The following is an 18,315-nucleotide window of genomic DNA, read 5'->3' as shown; positions in this document are numbered from 1 at the left end:
ATCCAATAATAAATAAATAAAAATATTAAAGTAAAATAAAATGGGCAGTGTCTCACATAAGCAGGGCATATGCTCTACCACTGAACCATCTCTCTGATTAAGAAAAAAAAAAACAAACCCGTAGTCCAGGAGGTGGCGCGGTGAATAAAGCGCTTGACTCTCAAGCGTGAGGTCCTGAGTTCAAGCCCCGGCAGCACATGTACCAGAATGATGTCTGGTTCTTTGTCTCTCTCCTCCTATCTTTCTCATCAATCAATCAATAAAATCTTTAAAAAAAAAGAAAAAAATCTAGGCTCTTCACAGATTAACTACATAAAAGTAAGTGATTTGAGTTATCTCAGTAGCTTTGCAGCTTGTCTTATTTATTTAACTAATATTACTGGGCTACCTAAAATGAACTACATCAATCATTATATTACCCATTGGCCTCTCCAGACTCACCCGGGGAAAGGAAGTGGACCGTAGTCGTATGTGGTGTCACACTGACCTCCCTTGGTGTGTGTGTGTCTTATGCATTCATTACACGGTCTATCTTATAAGCTTGTTGACCACAGAGAACTTTATTTTAGTTGTTCTATAAATATTGTGGAATGACAATGACTTTACACACTTCTTAGAATTCAGTGTTATCAGAAAATCCATTGCAGTGAGAGCCTCCTGGGCCCCCATTATATTTGATCTGCAATTCTGCTCTCTGTTTGTTCTTTATTTGTGCTTCTTCATTCTCCACAGGACAGAGATGATATTATTTTTGGCACTTCTTATTATCTTGCCTGTGTACAATTGTACTTGTTCATGAATATTTAATCACAGAGAGGTTGTTGACCTGGCATTCAGGCTTGTTTCTCTGAGACAGAAGAAGACCAATTAAAGAGTGAGCCCGCAGGTAATAATTAGTGGCACAGGTAAGTCTTTGTGATCCCTAGCATCCTTCTAAGTCACCTACCCAGTTTCTGTAAATAAACAGAAATATGATGGAGAGAGACCCTAAAAGGGAGAAAAGATTCTTGCTGTGCTGTATGAAGTTAGCTTTTAATGAGGAACAGAACACAAAACTTATGTAAATACTAAAAATGAAAAGGAGAGGAAAGAGGAAAAATGTTCACTCAAGTTTACCTGGATTTGTGTTGTGCATTAATGTATGAGTTCTCTTTCTAGGTAGAGAGTGATACTGTCAGATTTGTGGAAGAATTTTATTTTATTATTTCTTTGTTTGCTTGTTTCTTTGTTTTACCAGAGAATTATTCAGCTCTGGCTTATGGTGGTATGGTGGATTGAACCTGGGACTTGATATGAGATATGAGAGTCTGTTTGCATAACCATTGACAAGTGGTTTATTATTATTATTATTATTCCACAGCACTGAGCAGCTCTGGTTTATGGTGCTGCTGGGGATTCAACCTAGGACTTCAGAACCTCAGAAATGAGTCTCTCTTTGCATAAACATTATGCTATCTACCCCAGCCTGTGGCAGAACTTTATAAGGGAGCACACAGCAATGTTTGAAGAAGGATAATATGAGTAATAAGACACTGAAACTTTAATCTCTCAGAGAAAAACAAGTTCAGCTAAAGTGCAGGGGCAAAAATTTACCTTTTTTTTTTTTTCTTTAAAACAATGTGGGAGCTGGGTAGTGGGGTACCTGGTTGAGTGCACATGTTACAATGCACAAGGACACAGGTTTGAGCTCCTATTCTAAGTAGTTCATGATATCTTGGGAGATTTCTTTTTTTGCCTCCAGGGTTATTGCTGGGGCTCGGTGCATGCACTATGAATCCACTGCTCCTGGAGGCTTTTTTCCCCCCTTTGTTGTCCTTGTTTTTTATTGTTGTTGTTATTAATGTTGTTGCTACTGCCATCATTGTTGTTGGACTGGACAGAGAGAAATTGAGAGAGGAGGGGAAGACGAAGACAGAGAGCGGGAGAGAAAGATAGACACCTGCAGACCTGCTTCACTGCCTGTGAAGCGACCCCCTGCAGGTGGGGAGCTAGGGGCTTGAACCGTGATCCTTACAGTGGTCCTTGAGCTTTGCACCATGTGCACTTAACCCACTGTGCCGGCCCCCAGGAGATTTCTTTCTACTTATTTTTATTTTTCCTATTTCTCTTTTACTGCTGTCAAGAAGCCTAATATAGGCTAGCATTTCCATATTACTTTAAAAATCTCTCTTTTTTGGGACTCGGTGGCCGCCAGGATGTTGATGCCCAAGATGAACCGGATTGAATTTATGAATTCCTTTTTAAGAAGGGAGTGATGATGGCTAAGAAGGATGTCCATATATGGCCAAACCCCCCAAACTTGCAGACACGAACACCCCCAACTTTCACGTCTTGAAGGAACAGTTTGCCTGGAGGCATTTTTACTGATATCTTATCAACAAGGATATCCAGTACCTCTGTGATTACTTCCACCTGCCCCCTGAGATTGTGCCTGCCACCCTGCGGCGCAGCAGACCTGAGACAGGCAGTCACAGCCAAAAGGTCTGGAGGGTGAATGACCTGCAAGATTCACATGAGGGGAACCTGACAGAGATACTTACAGAAGAAGTGCTGTGCCCCCTGGTGCTGACAAGAAAGCTGAGGTTGGGGTTGGGTCAGCAACCTAATTCCAGTTTAGAGGTGGATGTGGTCAACCATCTCAATAAAGTTGGAGGAGTGTTTTGTGTGTGTGTTGAATAAACTTGTAGCCAGAAAAAAAAATCTTTTTAAATATTCTCTTTATTTTTTGAACAGAGACAGCCAGAAATCGAGATTCCCATCTGCAGCAGAAGAGCTTTGCGTGTGGTGAAGCAGTGTTGCAGGTGTCTCTCTCTCTCTTTAAATTATATTTAGTTATTGGATAGATGCAGCCAGAAATCAAGAGGGAAAGGGGTGACAGAGAGGGAGAGAGACACTTGCAACACTGCTTCACCACTCTCAAAGCTTTTCCCCTGCAGGTGGAGACTGGAGGCTTGAATCTGGTTCCTTGTGTATTATAACATGTGCACTCAACCAAGTGCCCCACCATCTGGCCCCCAGTGTCTGTCTTTCCCTATCCCTCTCTGTATCCTTTCAATTTCTGGCTGTCTCTATCCAATAAATAAAGATAATATTAAAAAAGAGATATTTTAAAAATAATGTGAAAATACTAGTCTATACTAGGCTTCTTGACAGCAGTAAGAGAGAAATAGGAAAAAGAAAGAAAGATAAATAGAAATAAATCTCCTAAGATATCATGAGCTACTTGGAATAGGAGCTGACAGGCACTTCCAGAGATGGGGCTATGGAGCAGCAACAGCTGTGTTTCTCTCCTCTCCTCTCCTGGGTCAACTAGGAATACCAAAGGAGATCATCTGGGACCACAACAAGACAGGACTAGAATGACTTCAGGAACAAACCAAATCACCAGTAAGTGCAAATATGTGTGGCTCATGGTTAGAGAGGAGCCTAGGGAGAGAGATTAAATGGCTGGTAACAGTCCAGCAGTTTACCAGTTGATAAACCACCTCCAGTCTGTTTTACCAACAAAAAGAGGGCTGAAGGGAGGAGAGGACTCCTGTAAAACTCACCAAATGCAACTGTGAGTCTCCATTGCTACTGCCCTCAGAATTTGGAGCAATGGCAGGGAGGCCCTGAGCTGACAACATGGGACAGAGAACTAACCAGGAAACTCAGAAGAAGATGTATACCTCGGTGGCCTAGTAGTGGGGCTGTGAGAGTCTCTTTGCATAACCACTGGATTATCTCTGCCCCACCCTGCATTATCTCCTGGTCAGGATTGAGGGATTAAGCAAAGAAATTTACTTATAGTTTAAAAGCCCTCAGGCTCCCATAGCCTACAGGGAAGAAAAAGAACAAAAGAGGTTTTTAAACACTGTGCTCCAAATCGGGGATTAAAATAATATTGAAACAACTGTCAATTCCCACACTGTGAACCCTTTAATTTCCTTACTTAGATATAATCCAGGCAAGAGTGATCAGTAATTTGAAAAGAACTGACAAAGGGAACTCATAACATACTGTATAGAATGGTTAAACCAACAAGAAGAAACATTGGAGAAATGAAGCAGGACAAGAGTCCAGCTAAACGCTCCCCAAAGGCTGAAGCACAAAATAATGTGGTCAACAACCAAACACTAGATAAAGAAATAATCACAGGAGTAAGGAGTTTGAAAGAATTGTCATCAGAAATGCAGAAACAAGAAATGAGACTCTGGAAGAAAACACTGTCTCAAGGTTATTAGAGAGCTGAAGTAGCTGAGCTAAGAACACAGCTAGCTGAACAAGCTAAAACAGTATCAGAAGAGGGTAACAAAATAGATACCACTTCACTTCTGTGAGAATGTCATACATCAGAAAAGGTAACAGCAACAAATGCTGGAGAGGTTGTGGGGTCAAAGGAACCATCTGGCACTGCTGGTGGGAATATAAATTGGTCCAACCTCTGTGGAGAACAGTCTGGAGAACTCTCAGAAGGCTAGAAATGGACCTACCCTATGATCCTGCAATTCCTTTCATAGAGATATATCCTAAGGAACACAAAACACCCATTCAAAAAGATCTGTGTAGACATATGTTCTTAGCAGACACAATTTGTAATAGCGAAAACCTGGAAGCAACCCAAGTATCCTATAACAGATTAGTGGCTGAGCAGGTTATGGTCTATATACATAATGGAACACTACTCAGGTATAAAAAATGGTGACTTCAACGTTACTAGCCGATCTTGAATTGACATTGAAAAATTCATATTAAGTGAAATAAGTCAGAAACCAAAGGATGAATATAGGATGGTATCATTCTCATGCAAAAGATGAAAAACAAGATCAGAAAAGAAAAAAGAAGTAGAACCTGGAATAGAATTGGCGTATTGCACCAAAGTAAAAGACTCTGAGGTGTGTGTCTGTGTGTGTGTGTGGGGGAGAACACAGGTCGAAAAAGGGTGATAAAGGACCTCGTGGGGGTTTCATTGTTATATGGAAAACTGGCAAATGTTATGCATGTAGAAACTATTGTATTTACTGTCCAATGTAAAACATTCATTACCCAATAAAGAAATTACAAAAAAAGGATAATGGGGCGTGGTATCGTCTCCTCACCTGGCATTTATGGTGATGTTGAGGATTGAACCTGGGACTTGCAGCCTCAGGCATGAGAGTCTCTTTGCATAACTAATATGCTTACTACCTCCCTGCCTTGAAGATAATCCTTTTAATATAAGTAGGCACTGATGAAATGATTAAACAGCCAGAGGAATACCAAAGGCGATCACCTGGGACTGCAAGAAGACAAGACTAGAACGACTTTGGGGACCCACCAAATCACCAGGAAGAAGGAAGAGCTGTGCCAAGCCATAGCGAGTCGTTTTTCCGTGTCTCAATAGCTGAACAGCACAGCTGCCCCACACCCACGTCTATCCCAGTACAAGTCCAAGTACAGCTCCTTGGAGCAGAGCAAGCGGCGCCGGTGGTTACTGGCACTGAAGAAATCCGAGCAGCTAGACTATGTGAACCCTGCCAGAAGATTGGCTGAAGATGACTGGACAGGGATAGAGAGTAAGGAAGAAGAAGATAAGAAAGATGATGAGGAAATGGCTGTTGACCCTGGCAAGAAGCTGCCGAAACGCTACGCTAATCAACTGATGCTCTCTGAGTGGCTTATTGATGTCCCTTCAGATCTGGAGCAGGAGTGGATTGTGGTTGTGTGCCCCATTGGGAAAAGATGCCTTATCGTGGCCTCCTGGGGTTCTACCAGTGCCTACACCAAGAGTGGCTTCTGTGTCAATAGGTTTCCCTCCATGCTGCCTGGAGGGAACCCACGGAACTCCACAACAGCAAAAGATTACACCATTCTGGACTGTATCTACAGTGAGGTCAACCAGACCTACTATGTTCTGGATGTGATGTGCTGGCGGGGACACCCTTTCTATGACTGCCAGACTGATTTTCGATTCTACTGGATGCATTCGAAGTTACCAGAAGACGAAGGTCTGGGAGAGAAACCCAAGCTCAATCTGTTTGAGTTTGTGGGGCTAGAGAATTTCCCTTGTACTCCAGAGAGCCTGTGCAAGGTGCTGTCTATGGATTTCCCTTTTGAGACAGATGGCCTGCTCTTCTACCACAAGCAGACCCACTATAGCCCTGGCAGCACTCCGCTGGTGGGCTGGCTATACCCCTACATGGTGTCAGATGTCCTCGGCCTGCCGGTGCCCTCAGGACCCCTGACCACTAAACCAGAATATGCAGGGCACCAACTGCAGCAGGTTATCGAGCACAAGCGGAGCCAGGAGGGCACAATGGAGAAAGTCCCACACAGGGCCTGTGAGAACGGATACTATGAGTTGGAACACCTGTCTACCCCCCAGCCGAAGAGCCCCTTCCACAGCCCAGACCACCCTGGGAGCCACATGGAGAACTGAAACAGGCAGCCTCCTTTGGAACTCACAGAAAAGGGGTAAGCCTCAGAAGGCTGGGAAGGACAGTGGTGATGACTGCAGGTGACTGCATTCTCCAGTGGGAACAGCAGCTTGCCTCCCATCTGAAATGCTGGCTCAGTTGGGAGAGAGTCCTAGATTGGGGGGGGGGGGAGGTATTTGGATCCAGATCCAAGATGTAAATACATATAATTCTTAAGGGAAAAATAATTAATTAATTAATTTTTAAAAAGCCAAAATAAAAATAGGAGCTGACTTTTGCTTCATTGTGGAAGTATTTTTAATTTCTTTTTTTCTCTCAGTGTCTGTTAATTCAGTTGTCTTAGCTTATTTTGAGTATTGCCTTAACCTTCATTAAGAAATTGTGTAGTGATCAGAAGAGAAAATACAAGGAGAACCTGAACTGGAATTGGCATATTGCACCAAAGTAAAAGACTCTGGCGTTTCTGTGTGTGGTGGGGAGAACACAGGTTCAAAAAGGATGATATAGGATCTAGTGGGGTTGTATTGTTTTATGGAAACCTGGGGCAAATGTTATGCATGTAGAAACTATTGTATTTATTGTCGAATGTTAAACATTAATTCTCTAATAAAGATACTAAAAAAAGAAATTGTGTAGTCAATTGTTATCATCCATAATGAGGAGGTACTTGATGGTCACAGTACATGAATTAATGAATACTGAAGTATTGCTCTTAGTAGCAGTAATTGGATATGTTTATGTATATCCCTGGTCAACCAGGCAACGGATATATAACTTTGTTTCATGTGATTTCTATTCAAAGACACTTTATCCGATGTACATTATTGACTTATGAACATTGAACTTATGGGCACCAGCAGTATAATATTTTTTGGAAGAGGTTTCTTTATTTCAATTTGTAGTGAGGTACAGGCATGATGAATGAATAATATCAGTTCTTATTGGGCTGAATTTTAGCACAGAAATATTTTGAATAACATTCAGGTGGTATTCAGTAAAGAAATGGGAGAGGGATGAAACAGAGAACAAATCATAACTTTCTACAGAACTTTCACCATAAGGTTAATATGTGCCTATTGACATGATTGAGGTCTACCTAGTTTTTGAATCTTATGAAGCAGTGTATTTATGTTCTAACTCTATAGTTATCAGCTTGACATCTACAATTTACTTTAATCTCTGTAAAACTCAATTTCTATGTCTCTAAATAAACAGACATGGGGTGGTTTAGGCCATTACTACTCAAGACAATTTTGGACTCACCAATTAGGAATGAAAAGCCTCAGGCAATCTTCCCAACATCTACTGAATCTGAATCTGGACACCAGTAAGAATTCCTCTTGGTGAATCTTATGCCACTAATCTAGGGAAGTTCTCAGTTCGATTCTGAAAGTGGAATGCAGCTGATTCTTACTGCTCATGGATTTTGTGTTTGCTTATCCTCTTGTTCACTCGAATTTAGTTGTAATTCCCAGTCAGTACACATGGCTATTTAGGGTCAAACACAGAGCAGCAGAAAGTGTGAGTTGCCCAATACACATGTTCTATCTAGGACCATACAAAGCAATGCTCTGCCTCCTTATTTTAGCTCTCAGACACTGACACTAAGCAAATGCTCACTTTCAGTCAATTTAGTATGATGTTGCTTTGTACTTGTGTGCTTTTTACTGATAAGTTCACTATTCAAAATGACCCTGGAGTATATTTCTAAAATGATGTTTGGTGGTGCTAAATGCAAGAAAAATTTGATGTGCTTCATGGAGAAAATGTATGTAGTTGGAAAGTTTCATTTGACATATGTTATATTGTTATTGGTCATGAATGCAATGTTAATTAATCAATAATTTATGTTAAATAAGGCTTCTGTACACCGACCATATATAGAACATTATTTGACATTTGTAAAAACTGATGAGAAGAACAATCCAACCCTGCATCTCTGCTAGGAGAAAAGGTTTTTACTAACTCAGTTCCCATTAATATTTTCTAGAACATCACTACCACAAGTAACCAGAACTGACTGCACATAGTTATGAGGAACATCTAAAGAGAGATAGTGTTCCAAGGGGTTATATTAAGGGGTTCTGTACATTTGGGAGGGGGCAGACTTTGTAGCAGAAATAAAGGATGAAGTCGATATCTAATGGATGAGTAAAAGCTGGACAGATGACTGAAGAGAAAGAGTTGGGAAGAAAGAAGAAAACTGACTCCCCCCCCACCCCCCGGTCTTTCTTTATTTTTTACCAGAGCACTGATCAGCTCTGCTTTATAGTGGTGTGTGGGATTGAGGCCAGGACTTAGGAGCCTTAGGCATGACAGTCTGTTTGCATAACCATTATGCTATCTACCCACGCCTATAAGGTAATATTTTAAATTCCTGGGAATTAGCACTTCATCAGACAAATTTTGATGGGCCACGATTCAACTGATGACAGTAAGTAAAAGCAGTAGGAGAGGGTAAGAGATAGGAGCAGCCAGCATCTAATAAAGAACTCTAAAAATTTCTTTTTTTTTCCTCTTTTTTTTTTTATTGGGGAATTAATGTTTTACATTCAGCAGTTAAAACAATAGTTTGTACATGCATAAAATTTCCCAGTTTTCCATATAACAATACAACCCCCACTAGGACCTCTGTTATCCTTCTTGGATCTGTATTCTCCCCACCCACCCAACCCAGAGTCTTTTACTTTGGTGCAATATGCCAATTCCAGTTCAGGTTCTACTTGTGTTTTCTTTTCTGATCTTGTTTTCAACTTCTGCCTGATAGTGAGATCACGCCATACTCATCCTTCTGTTTCTGACTTATTTCACTTAACATGAATTTTTCAAGGTCCATCCAAGATAGACTGAAAATGGTGAAGTCACCATTTTTTATAGCTGAGTAGTATTCCATTGTATATATATACCACAACTTGCTCAGCCACTCATCTGTTGTTGGACACTTGGGTTGCTTCCAGGTTTTGGCTATTATTTTTCTTTTTATTTAAGAAAGGAGACATTAACAAAACCTTAGGATAGGAGGGGTACAACTCCACACAATTCCCACCACCCGGTCTCCAGATCCCATCCCCTCCCCTGATAGCTTTCCCATTCTCTATCCCTCTGGGAGTATGGACCCAGGGTCGTTGTGGGTTGCAGAAGGTGGAAGGTCTGGCTTCTGTAATTGCTTCCCTGCTGAACATGGGAGTTGAAAGATCGATTGGCTTTTACCAAATAAAGAGCCCTCTGCACACACATTGAGCTCTTCTCTCTACTTTGCAGTTCAAGAGCTTTAGGACTTTCAAGGGAAATAAAGGTCCCCCCTGCTCCATTTTGATGAATACCTGCTTTCCCAATAGGATGCTGTTAACCCACCTTCAAAATTCACATGTCCGGAGTCGGGCTGTAGCGCAGCCAGTTAAGCACAGGTGGCTCAAAGTGCAAGGACCGGTGTAAGGATCCTGGTTTGAGCCCCCCGCGTCCTCACTTGCAGGGGAGTCGCTTCACAGGCGGTGAAGCAGGTCTGCAGGTGTCTATTTTTCTCTCCCCCTCTGTCTCCCCCTCCTCTCTCCATTTCTCTCTGTCCTATCCAACAACAACAACATCTATAATAACTACAACCATAAAACAACAAAGACAAAAAAGGGAATAAATACTTAAATATAAAAAAAATTTTTTAAAGTACGAAAAAAAAATCACATGTCATTGCTTGCAGGCACCTGGTATTCTGAAGTAGAAGGCACATGTTCTGCTGGGTTGGGCTAGAGCCTAGGCTGGTCATCAGCAATACCAGGCCACGTGCATAGCCCTCTGACATTCCTCCCTTGATTCGCTGACACCTACCAAGAAAAGTAGAGAGGCTTAGAGAGGAAGAGAAAAAAAAATGGCAAAAACTTCCAAGCGATAGTATTGTCCTCATTCTCATTTGATAAGTCTCTCTGCACTTTCCCCAGATCTCACCAGACCTGCCTTTACTTGCATACTCAATCCTGAGCCCAGTGTTTGAGATGACTTGGAATCAACAGGACATGGCAAGTCCCTTTTCTTAACCCTGCCCCTTTCCTTATTCTTCATGTCTGTGTGCACTCAAACGCACATACACAGCTTCTCCAGTCTAGTGTTAGAACTGACCTAGATGTGGCCTTTTGAAGCAATGTCTCAGTATAAAGTTGTGCTAGCCCTGGGTATTAGAGTTTGAATGTAGAGGAAAGTAGTGAGTGGAAATTCAGGTCCTTAATAGACACTGAAAGGCTCTTGATTTTTTGATGGTTACGTAGAAAAGTAGAGAGGTGATACATATCTACAATAAGCTTGGGAAGAGCTTGGAGATTTATGGGCCAGGCAGTGCTGATTAAGCAAATACACTACAGTGTGCAAGGACCCAGGTTCAATCCCCTGGTCCCCTTGCAGGTAGAAAGCTTCACAAGTGGTGAAACAGGGCTGCTGGTGTCTCTGTCTCTCTCCCTATCTCCCCCTCAATTTTCCCTGTCTGTATCCAATAATAAAATACAAATAAAAAAGAGATGATTTCACCAGAGCCAAACTAGTGAATTCTCCAGGACCTAGACAATATGAACCACTTAATTAGAAAAAAAGATAACAGCAGGGCTGGATGATGATACACCAAGTTGAACATGTATGGGCGTGGAGAATTCATACATGCATGCACAAGGTTGAACACGCAAGGACCTGCATACAAGCCCATGGTTCCCACCTAAAGGGAGGAAGCTTCAGCAAGGAAGCAGTGCTGCAATTGTCTCTTTTCCTTTTTCTTCTTTTTCTTCCCCTCTTCTCTCAAGTTCTCTATTCTATACAATAAAGAGAAGAAAAATGACTGCCAGGATCAATGGATTCATCATCATGCATGAGACCCACCATTAACCCTGGAGCAATAAAAAAAAATCTATCTTAGAAATGCATTAGTAACAATGAGTATTTTTCAGGTTGGATTATATTCATCTTTTCCTTTCTAATTAAAACTATTATATTATATTTCTGGTCCCCTGAAAACAACACAGGAGCTGTGTCCACGGTTCCAGTGAGTAAATTGGCCTTTGTTTCAAGGCAAATGACAGAGAAATATCTGGAAACAGCAGGAGAGATGAAATGAATATCTAATCTGGGATCCTTAAATAGGTGATATATAAAAGGAATAAAGAAATAACACCTTTAATTTGAAAGGAGTCAGATAAAGTTCCTAGAGTATAGGAGGTGAAGAATTCTTCAGAGTCAGCGTGAGGTTACTGTCTGTTAAAAGAAGACAGTTTAGAAAAGCCCAGGGACCTGGTTGGGGGAGAAGACCTAGAATGGGGTAGAATTAGGAGTGGTGTGGCCACACAGCTGGATGATGGATGACTTGTGTTTGCCAAGGTGAGGGCTAATGTGAATGGGAGGTTTGATATGCTGGAGTTTTGGATTATTAAGAAGTGGTAGTAAATATATCAGCTATTCCTACTATAGTTTTTAAGTACAATGTGGAAAGTAACTTTCTTTCAAAGCATTTTGTGGTCTACTAATATACAGACCAGTGCGTTCATGTCTCAGTTTATATGTCCTTATATTTAGTGCCTCCCATAATGTAACTGTCCTAGATTTTAGCTCCCTGGAGCAATGGAACCATTTCTAAGGCAATCTCTGTATATGTGAATGATAAAACAGTGTTTTAATGATAGTGAAAAGATAGGCCTCCCAGTTTTTTATGTTAAAAATATTGGATATTTTGGGGCCAGGTGGTGACACACCTGATTAGATGCACATGTTACCATGCTCAAGGACCCAGGTTCAAGCCCTGGTCCCCAGTTACTTCACCACAAATGGTGAAGCACTGCTGCAGGTGTCTCTGTTTTTTTTTTTTTTTCTCTCCTCCTTCCCTTTCAATTTCTCTCTGTCCTATCAGCTTAAATATATAAAGTTTTTAAAAAATCTTTTAAAAATTACTGGCTATCTCTTATCAGCCAGGTAATTATCACAATGGAGAGAGCCAGAGAACTTCCCATTGCTGTTCAACAAAGGAAGACAAAAAATTACTGTTTATCTGGACTCCAGCTCCTTGGGTAGAGGCAATCCTCTCTCCTCCTCCCCTCCCTTCCCATATTTCTGCTCTCATCTGTGACAGTATTACAAGTAATTACAAGTAATTTGGATATGAGACACCTACGTGAAAAAGATAGTGCTAGGAAGATTGTGTGTGTGTTCTTTCTTTTGTAAGTTTATTTTTATTATTTTGCTAAATTAACAGCATGATCCCCAAACTCACAATTTCTCAGAATCAACAGTAAAGAGTCCTGCACTGCTGATAATGTTTGGAGTTTTTCTCTCCCTGGGATTATAGGCCTTTTCACAATGCTGATGCATGGTTTTTAGCTATGTTAGTTCTGTAATGTTATTTCTGAATGTTTTTATAATATTCCCCTGGTAGTTAGAAGCAGAAAAAGATTTATTTTAAAGGGGAAAAAAGAGATCATTATTTCAGCCCCAGAGTCACAAGTTAAGAAAGGAAACTTGGAATGTGTAAATGCAATACTCCCAGTTCAAACTCTAAACCACCTCAGGTTTTGCCCAGCTCTGTTTATTTATCATTTCAATTACAGTAGAGATCTGTTGCTATTGTGAGCCATATTGTGTGTATTTTCCAAAGGGGGGGGGGAGACAATTTAAGGCAATTTAATCTTTAAACTCTTTTATGTGAATATTTTTCTACTTTTGAGTATTTTAGGGAATGGAAAACTTTACTTATACCCAGTTACTTTTTCCCTTCAAATCATCTGAATTCAAACAATTTGTTATGTTTTGTAAGAGCTTTTGAATCCCTTTCTACAGGTTTCCCAGTGATAAATACATTCATTTATTTTAAAGATAATATGAATTTTGTAATCCAAACAGCTCTTAAAATTCTACTAACTTATATGCTACTCAAATTCTGTGTTAATTTTTCCCTACATGTCACTCAAGACAAACTGGTATTTTTATGTGTATATTCATCTTTATTTTAATTATGCCAGCTACTATTTCAGAATAACATGCAGTCCTTGCACATTAGTGAATGAAGTCAGAACCCATCAGGTCAGAGCCACTCATCACTAATGAAGAATAATTACATGGACTATTGGAAATATTCTCAGCTCTAGGAAAGAATCTAGTAGCAAATATGTAAACAAGTCCTAGAAGCATGGAGGTCACCCTTTGCCTTAAACTATTCATTTTATATGATCTTACAGTAAATTGCAAAGTTCATAACTAGGAACTTTACTAGCCACTTTAATTGAATCAGTGAAAATACTGACATTAACCTTATGGGTTATAATTGCCTTTCAAAATAAAGCTTCAAGGCAAGATATTTCTCCTAAAGAATTAACTATTGTAATAAGAGTAAACATTTGGGGGCTGGGCAGTAATGCATTCATTTAGTACACATATTACTATGTGCAAGGATCCAAGTCCAAGGACCTGGCTTCCACATGCAGGGGGAAAATGTCACTAGCTATGAATATAGAAAAAAAGAATAAACATTTGTTGAATCTATATAATTTGTAGCAAAATTTGTAGTAGCATAAGTAAATAAATAAATAGAGAATTACTTTAAGCTATAAGAGAAGCAGATTGTCCAAATAGTTTCTCAATTATTCTTAAGATGGTAAACTCTGTTATTATTAAATATGTTTTCTCAATAATTTTATGTGTTTATTTATATTTATTGCCACCAGAATTATCACTGGGGCTTGGTGCCAGTATGGCAAGTTCACCATTCACAGCAAAGAAAGAAATGGAGGGAGAGGGATATAGTAAGGAAGAGAGAAAGAAGTGAGATAACTGCAGGCCTGCTTCACAAAGATGCAATGGGCCTAACTGGCCCCTTTCTGCACCATCACAGCTCACTTCCATCGGGAACATCATCATAAACCCTCTCGTAGGCCTTTCCAGAACCTTGCTCTCAATGTAGAGCAGCAATGGTAGGGATAACCCCTTTCTCTGTAGGAAGGTTGGTCGATCCCTTACGTCTTTATTGATTTTCTGCCTGGATGATCTGTCAAGTTGAGAGAGTGGGGTGTTGAAGTCCCCTAATATGATTGTGTTACTGTTAATATATTGCTGTAGCTCTTTCAGTAGACGTTTGATGTATTTAGATGGCTTCTCATTGGGTGCATAGATGTTAATAATTGTTAAGTCTTCTTGATTGACTGATCCTCTGAGCATTAAGTAGTGTCCATTCCTATCTTTTTTAATCTTATCTATTTTAAAGTCTATCATGTCAGATATGAGAATAGCTGCTCCTGCCCTTTTTTGTGGGCCACTGGCTTGTATGATAGTTTTCCATCCTTTCACTTTCAGTCTGTGTTTGTCTTGTTGCTAGGTGGGTTTCCTGTAGACAGCATATTGTTGGGTTGTGTTTTCTGATCCATCTTCCTACTCTGTGTCTTTTAATAAGTGAATTCAGGCCATTGACATTTATTGATATCAAAGACTGAAGATATTTTAATGCCATTCTTGTAGAGTTTTAGAGTGTTTTGATATATGTCCTATTTTTGGTGGTCTGGTGTTTATAGGAGACCTTTCAGAACTTCTTTCAGGGCAGGCTTGGTGATGGTTGATTGCTTCAACTGTTGCTTGTCTGAGAAGGTTTTGATGCCTCCATCTAGTCTGAATGACAGTCTAGCAGGATATAGTATTCTTGGCTGAAAGCCTTTCTCATTGAGCTCTCGATAGATATCTTGCCATTCTCTTCTGGCCTGTAGTGTTTGTATGGAGAAGTCTGCTGCTAATCTTATGGGTTTTCCTTTGTAGGTGACTCTTTGTTTTGCTCTTGCAGCCTTCAGGATCCTTTCTTGATCCTTATTCCTTTCCATTCTAAGTATGATATGTCTTGGTGTCTTTAGGTCTGGGTTAATTCTGTTTGGGACCCTCTGGGCTTCTTGAATCTTTATGTCTTTGATGTTGTCTAGACTAGAGAAGTTTTCAGCTATTATGGCCTGGAAAATGCTTTCTTCTTCTCCTTCTCTTTCTTCCTCTGGTATGCCAATAATGCGTATATTGTTTCTTTTGAAGTCATCCCATAGGACTCTGTTGTTGTTTTCAGCATCTCTTAATCTCTTTTTGAGATCTCTTACTTCTTTTTTAGTTGTCTCTAATTCATCCTCAATCTTGCTAATTCTGTCTTCAGCCTCATAGATTCTATTCTCTCTGCCCTCTACTGTTTTCTGGAGTTCATCTATTTTGTTGCCCTGCTCTGATACTGTTTTAGCTTGTTCAGCTAGTTGCCTTCTTAGCTCAGCGATTTCAGCTTTCAGCCCTCTAATAACCATGAGATAATTAGTATTTTCTTCCATATTCTCATTTGTTGTTCCTGCATTTCTGATTACAATTTTTTCAAATTCTTTACTCACTCCTGTTATTATTTCCTTAGCTCATGTTTCGATGTTCAACTCGTTATTTTGTGCTTCACCCTCTGGAGGACTTTTAGCTGTACTCTTGTCCTGGTTCGATTCTCCAATATTTTTTCTTGTTGTTTTAACCATTTTATATATTATGTTATGAGTTCCCTTTATCAGTACTTTTCAAATTATTGATCACTATTGCCTGGATTGACTTGTGTCTAAGTAAGTTAATTAAAGGGTTCACAGTGGTGGAAGTTAACAGTTGTTTCAATCCCTGAGTTGGAGCTCAGTGGTTTAAAAGCCTCTTTCTTTTTTTTTTCTCCTTCCCTGTAGGCTATGGGAGCCAGAGGGCTTTTAAACTATCATTCGGCTTCTTAGCTTAATCACTGACTCCTGACCAAGAGATAAAGCAGGGTGTGGCAGAGATAATCCAGTGGTTATGCAAAGAGACTTTCACAGCCCCTCAGCTATGCCACCGAGGTATAGGTCTTCTCCTGAGTTTCCCGGTTTGATCTCTGTCCCTTGGTGTCCCTTCCTGTCGCTGCTCCAGATTCTGAGGGTAGTAGCAATGGAGATTCAGAGTTGCACTTGGTGAGTCTCTGGGGAGTCCTCTCCTCCCTTAAGCTGTCCTCTTGTTGGTGGAGCAGACTGGAGGTGGTGTCTCAACTGATAAACTGCTGAACTATTATCAGTCACTTAATCTCTCCTTAGGCCCCTCTCTCCTCTCTGTCACCAGCCACACGTGTTTGTACTCACCGGTGATTTACTGGGTTCCTGTGGTCATTCTAGTCCTGTCTTGTTTTGGTCCCAGGTGGTCTCCTTTGGTATTCCTAGTTGATCCAGGAGAGGGGAGGAGAGGAGAGGAGAGGAGAGGAGGGGAGAGGAGAGGAGAGGAGAGGAGAGGAGAGGAGAGGAGAGGAGAGGAGAGGAGAGGAGAGGAGAGGAGAGGAGAGAAAGAGATCTGCTGCTCGTAGCTCGCCTCCGGAAGTCGAATGAGGTTGGTCGATCCCATCTTGCCACTCTGCCTGCCTGGTACTGACTGAGGTGCTTGGGAAGAGTCAGGTGTACTCTGGACTCTCCCTGACCTTGTACTAGCCAATCTTTGCATCAGATGAGGTTTTCTCTTTCCCTCACTCTCATTCCCACTCTCGTTCTCTTTCTATTTGAAAAAGTAGTCCAATGATGACAATAACAATAACAAAAAGGAACTGATTAAAAAATATTTATTTATTTATTTATTTATTCATTTATTCCCTTTTGTTGCCCTTGTTGTTTCATTGTTGTAGTTATTATTGATGTCATTGTTGGACAGGACAGAGAGAAATGGAGAGAGGAGGGGAAGACAGAGAGGAGGAGAGAAAGATAGACACCTGCAGACCTGCTTCACCGCCTGTGAAGTGACTCTCCTGCAGGTGGGGAGCTGGGGGCTCGAACCAGGATCCTTATTTTATTTTATTTTTTTAAAGCATCTTTTTTAAAAAAAATATTTATTTTATTTATTTATTCCCTTTTGTTGCCCTTGTTGTTTTATTGTTGTTGTCATTGTTGGATAGGACAGAGAGAAATGGAGAGAGGAGGGGAAGACAGAGAGGAGGAGAGAGAGATAGACACCTGCAGACCTGCTTCACCGCCTGTGAAGCGACTCCCCTGCAGGTGGGGAGCCGGGTTCGAACCGGGATCCTTATGCCGGTCCTTGTGCTTTGCACCACCTGCGCTTAACCCGCTGCGCTACAGCCTGACTCCCTAACCAGGATCCTTATGCCAGTCCTTGTGCTTTGCTCCACCTGCGCTTAACCAGCTGCGCTACTGCCCGACTCCCAGGAACTGATTTTATAAAAAGACCAACTTCCCATAAGGTGACTGTGTGTAGACCTACCAGCATTCAGCAGACCCACATAAGGTTAAACTCCTGTCCACACTCAGACCATGTTCCTATATTCCAACGTGTCTAGCACCACATGAAGGGATTGGAACTGCAACTGGAGGGTAATATTCTTCTGTTGAAATGTCATCAAGGTAGTACCAATGCCACTCAGTCACTCACTCTTCATAAGACATCATGAGAACCAGGGAGCCATGTAGATGCCAACTTTTCGTCTTTGTATCCAGTCTGAATAAAATGATACTTTCCAGTGTTATTCAAATGTGGTGTTGTTAATTTTAATCAATATATATGTGAAGAGACAAAAATTCAGACTACCTAAATCCTTTGTTCAAGGATTGAAAACCAAAAGGTGAAAGTTACAACTTAAGAGCAAGTCTTCTAACAGTCAAGCTATATCTCTCAACATCCTATCAAGCTAGCATTTCTTGTAAGATTAAATCAAAATAAAATGAACATTATCAAATGAAAACATATGAGATCTATTATTCATAGCTTGAAAAGTTAAACAGACAACTGTCCTGACTTAAATGTTTAAAGATAAGGAAGATTTCCATTATCAAGAAGTTAGAAAGCATTAATGTTTCATTTGCTAATGTTATGAAGTCTTTGTGTATTTATATTTAAAATTTGATAAACTGATTTGATTCACTTCATTACATTTTTTATATTACCGATGCCTTTTATT

The 18,315-nt window shown here is 40.5% G+C and overlaps 1 protein-coding gene and 1 pseudogene across 1 annotated transcript; both read left to right on the top strand.

Annotated features, from left to right (window-relative positions):
• The first annotated feature begins 2,195 nt into the window (after positions 1-2,195).
• On the top strand, positions 2,196-2,645 carry LOC103124328 (small ribosomal subunit protein eS10-like; annotated as a pseudogene).
• A 2,113-nt stretch (positions 2,646-4,758) lies between these two features.
• LOC103124326 (snurportin-1-like) lies at positions 4,759-6,572 on the top strand. The gene is given in 2 exon segments (XM_060174084.1): positions 4,759-4,772; positions 5,227-6,572. Coding segments are annotated over 2 exon segments (1,185 nt in total). The 3' UTR covers positions 6,398-6,572.
• The last annotated feature ends 11,743 nt before the right edge of the window (positions 6,573-18,315 follow it).

This window comes from Erinaceus europaeus, chromosome 15, assembly GCF_950295315.1.
Source record: "Erinaceus europaeus chromosome 15, mEriEur2.1, whole genome shotgun sequence".
Lineage (NCBI taxonomy): Eukaryota > Metazoa > Chordata > Mammalia > Eulipotyphla > Erinaceidae > Erinaceus > Erinaceus europaeus.
The sequence above is the reverse complement of the archived record's forward strand: the minus strand, read 5'-3'. Positions and strand labels throughout refer to the sequence as shown.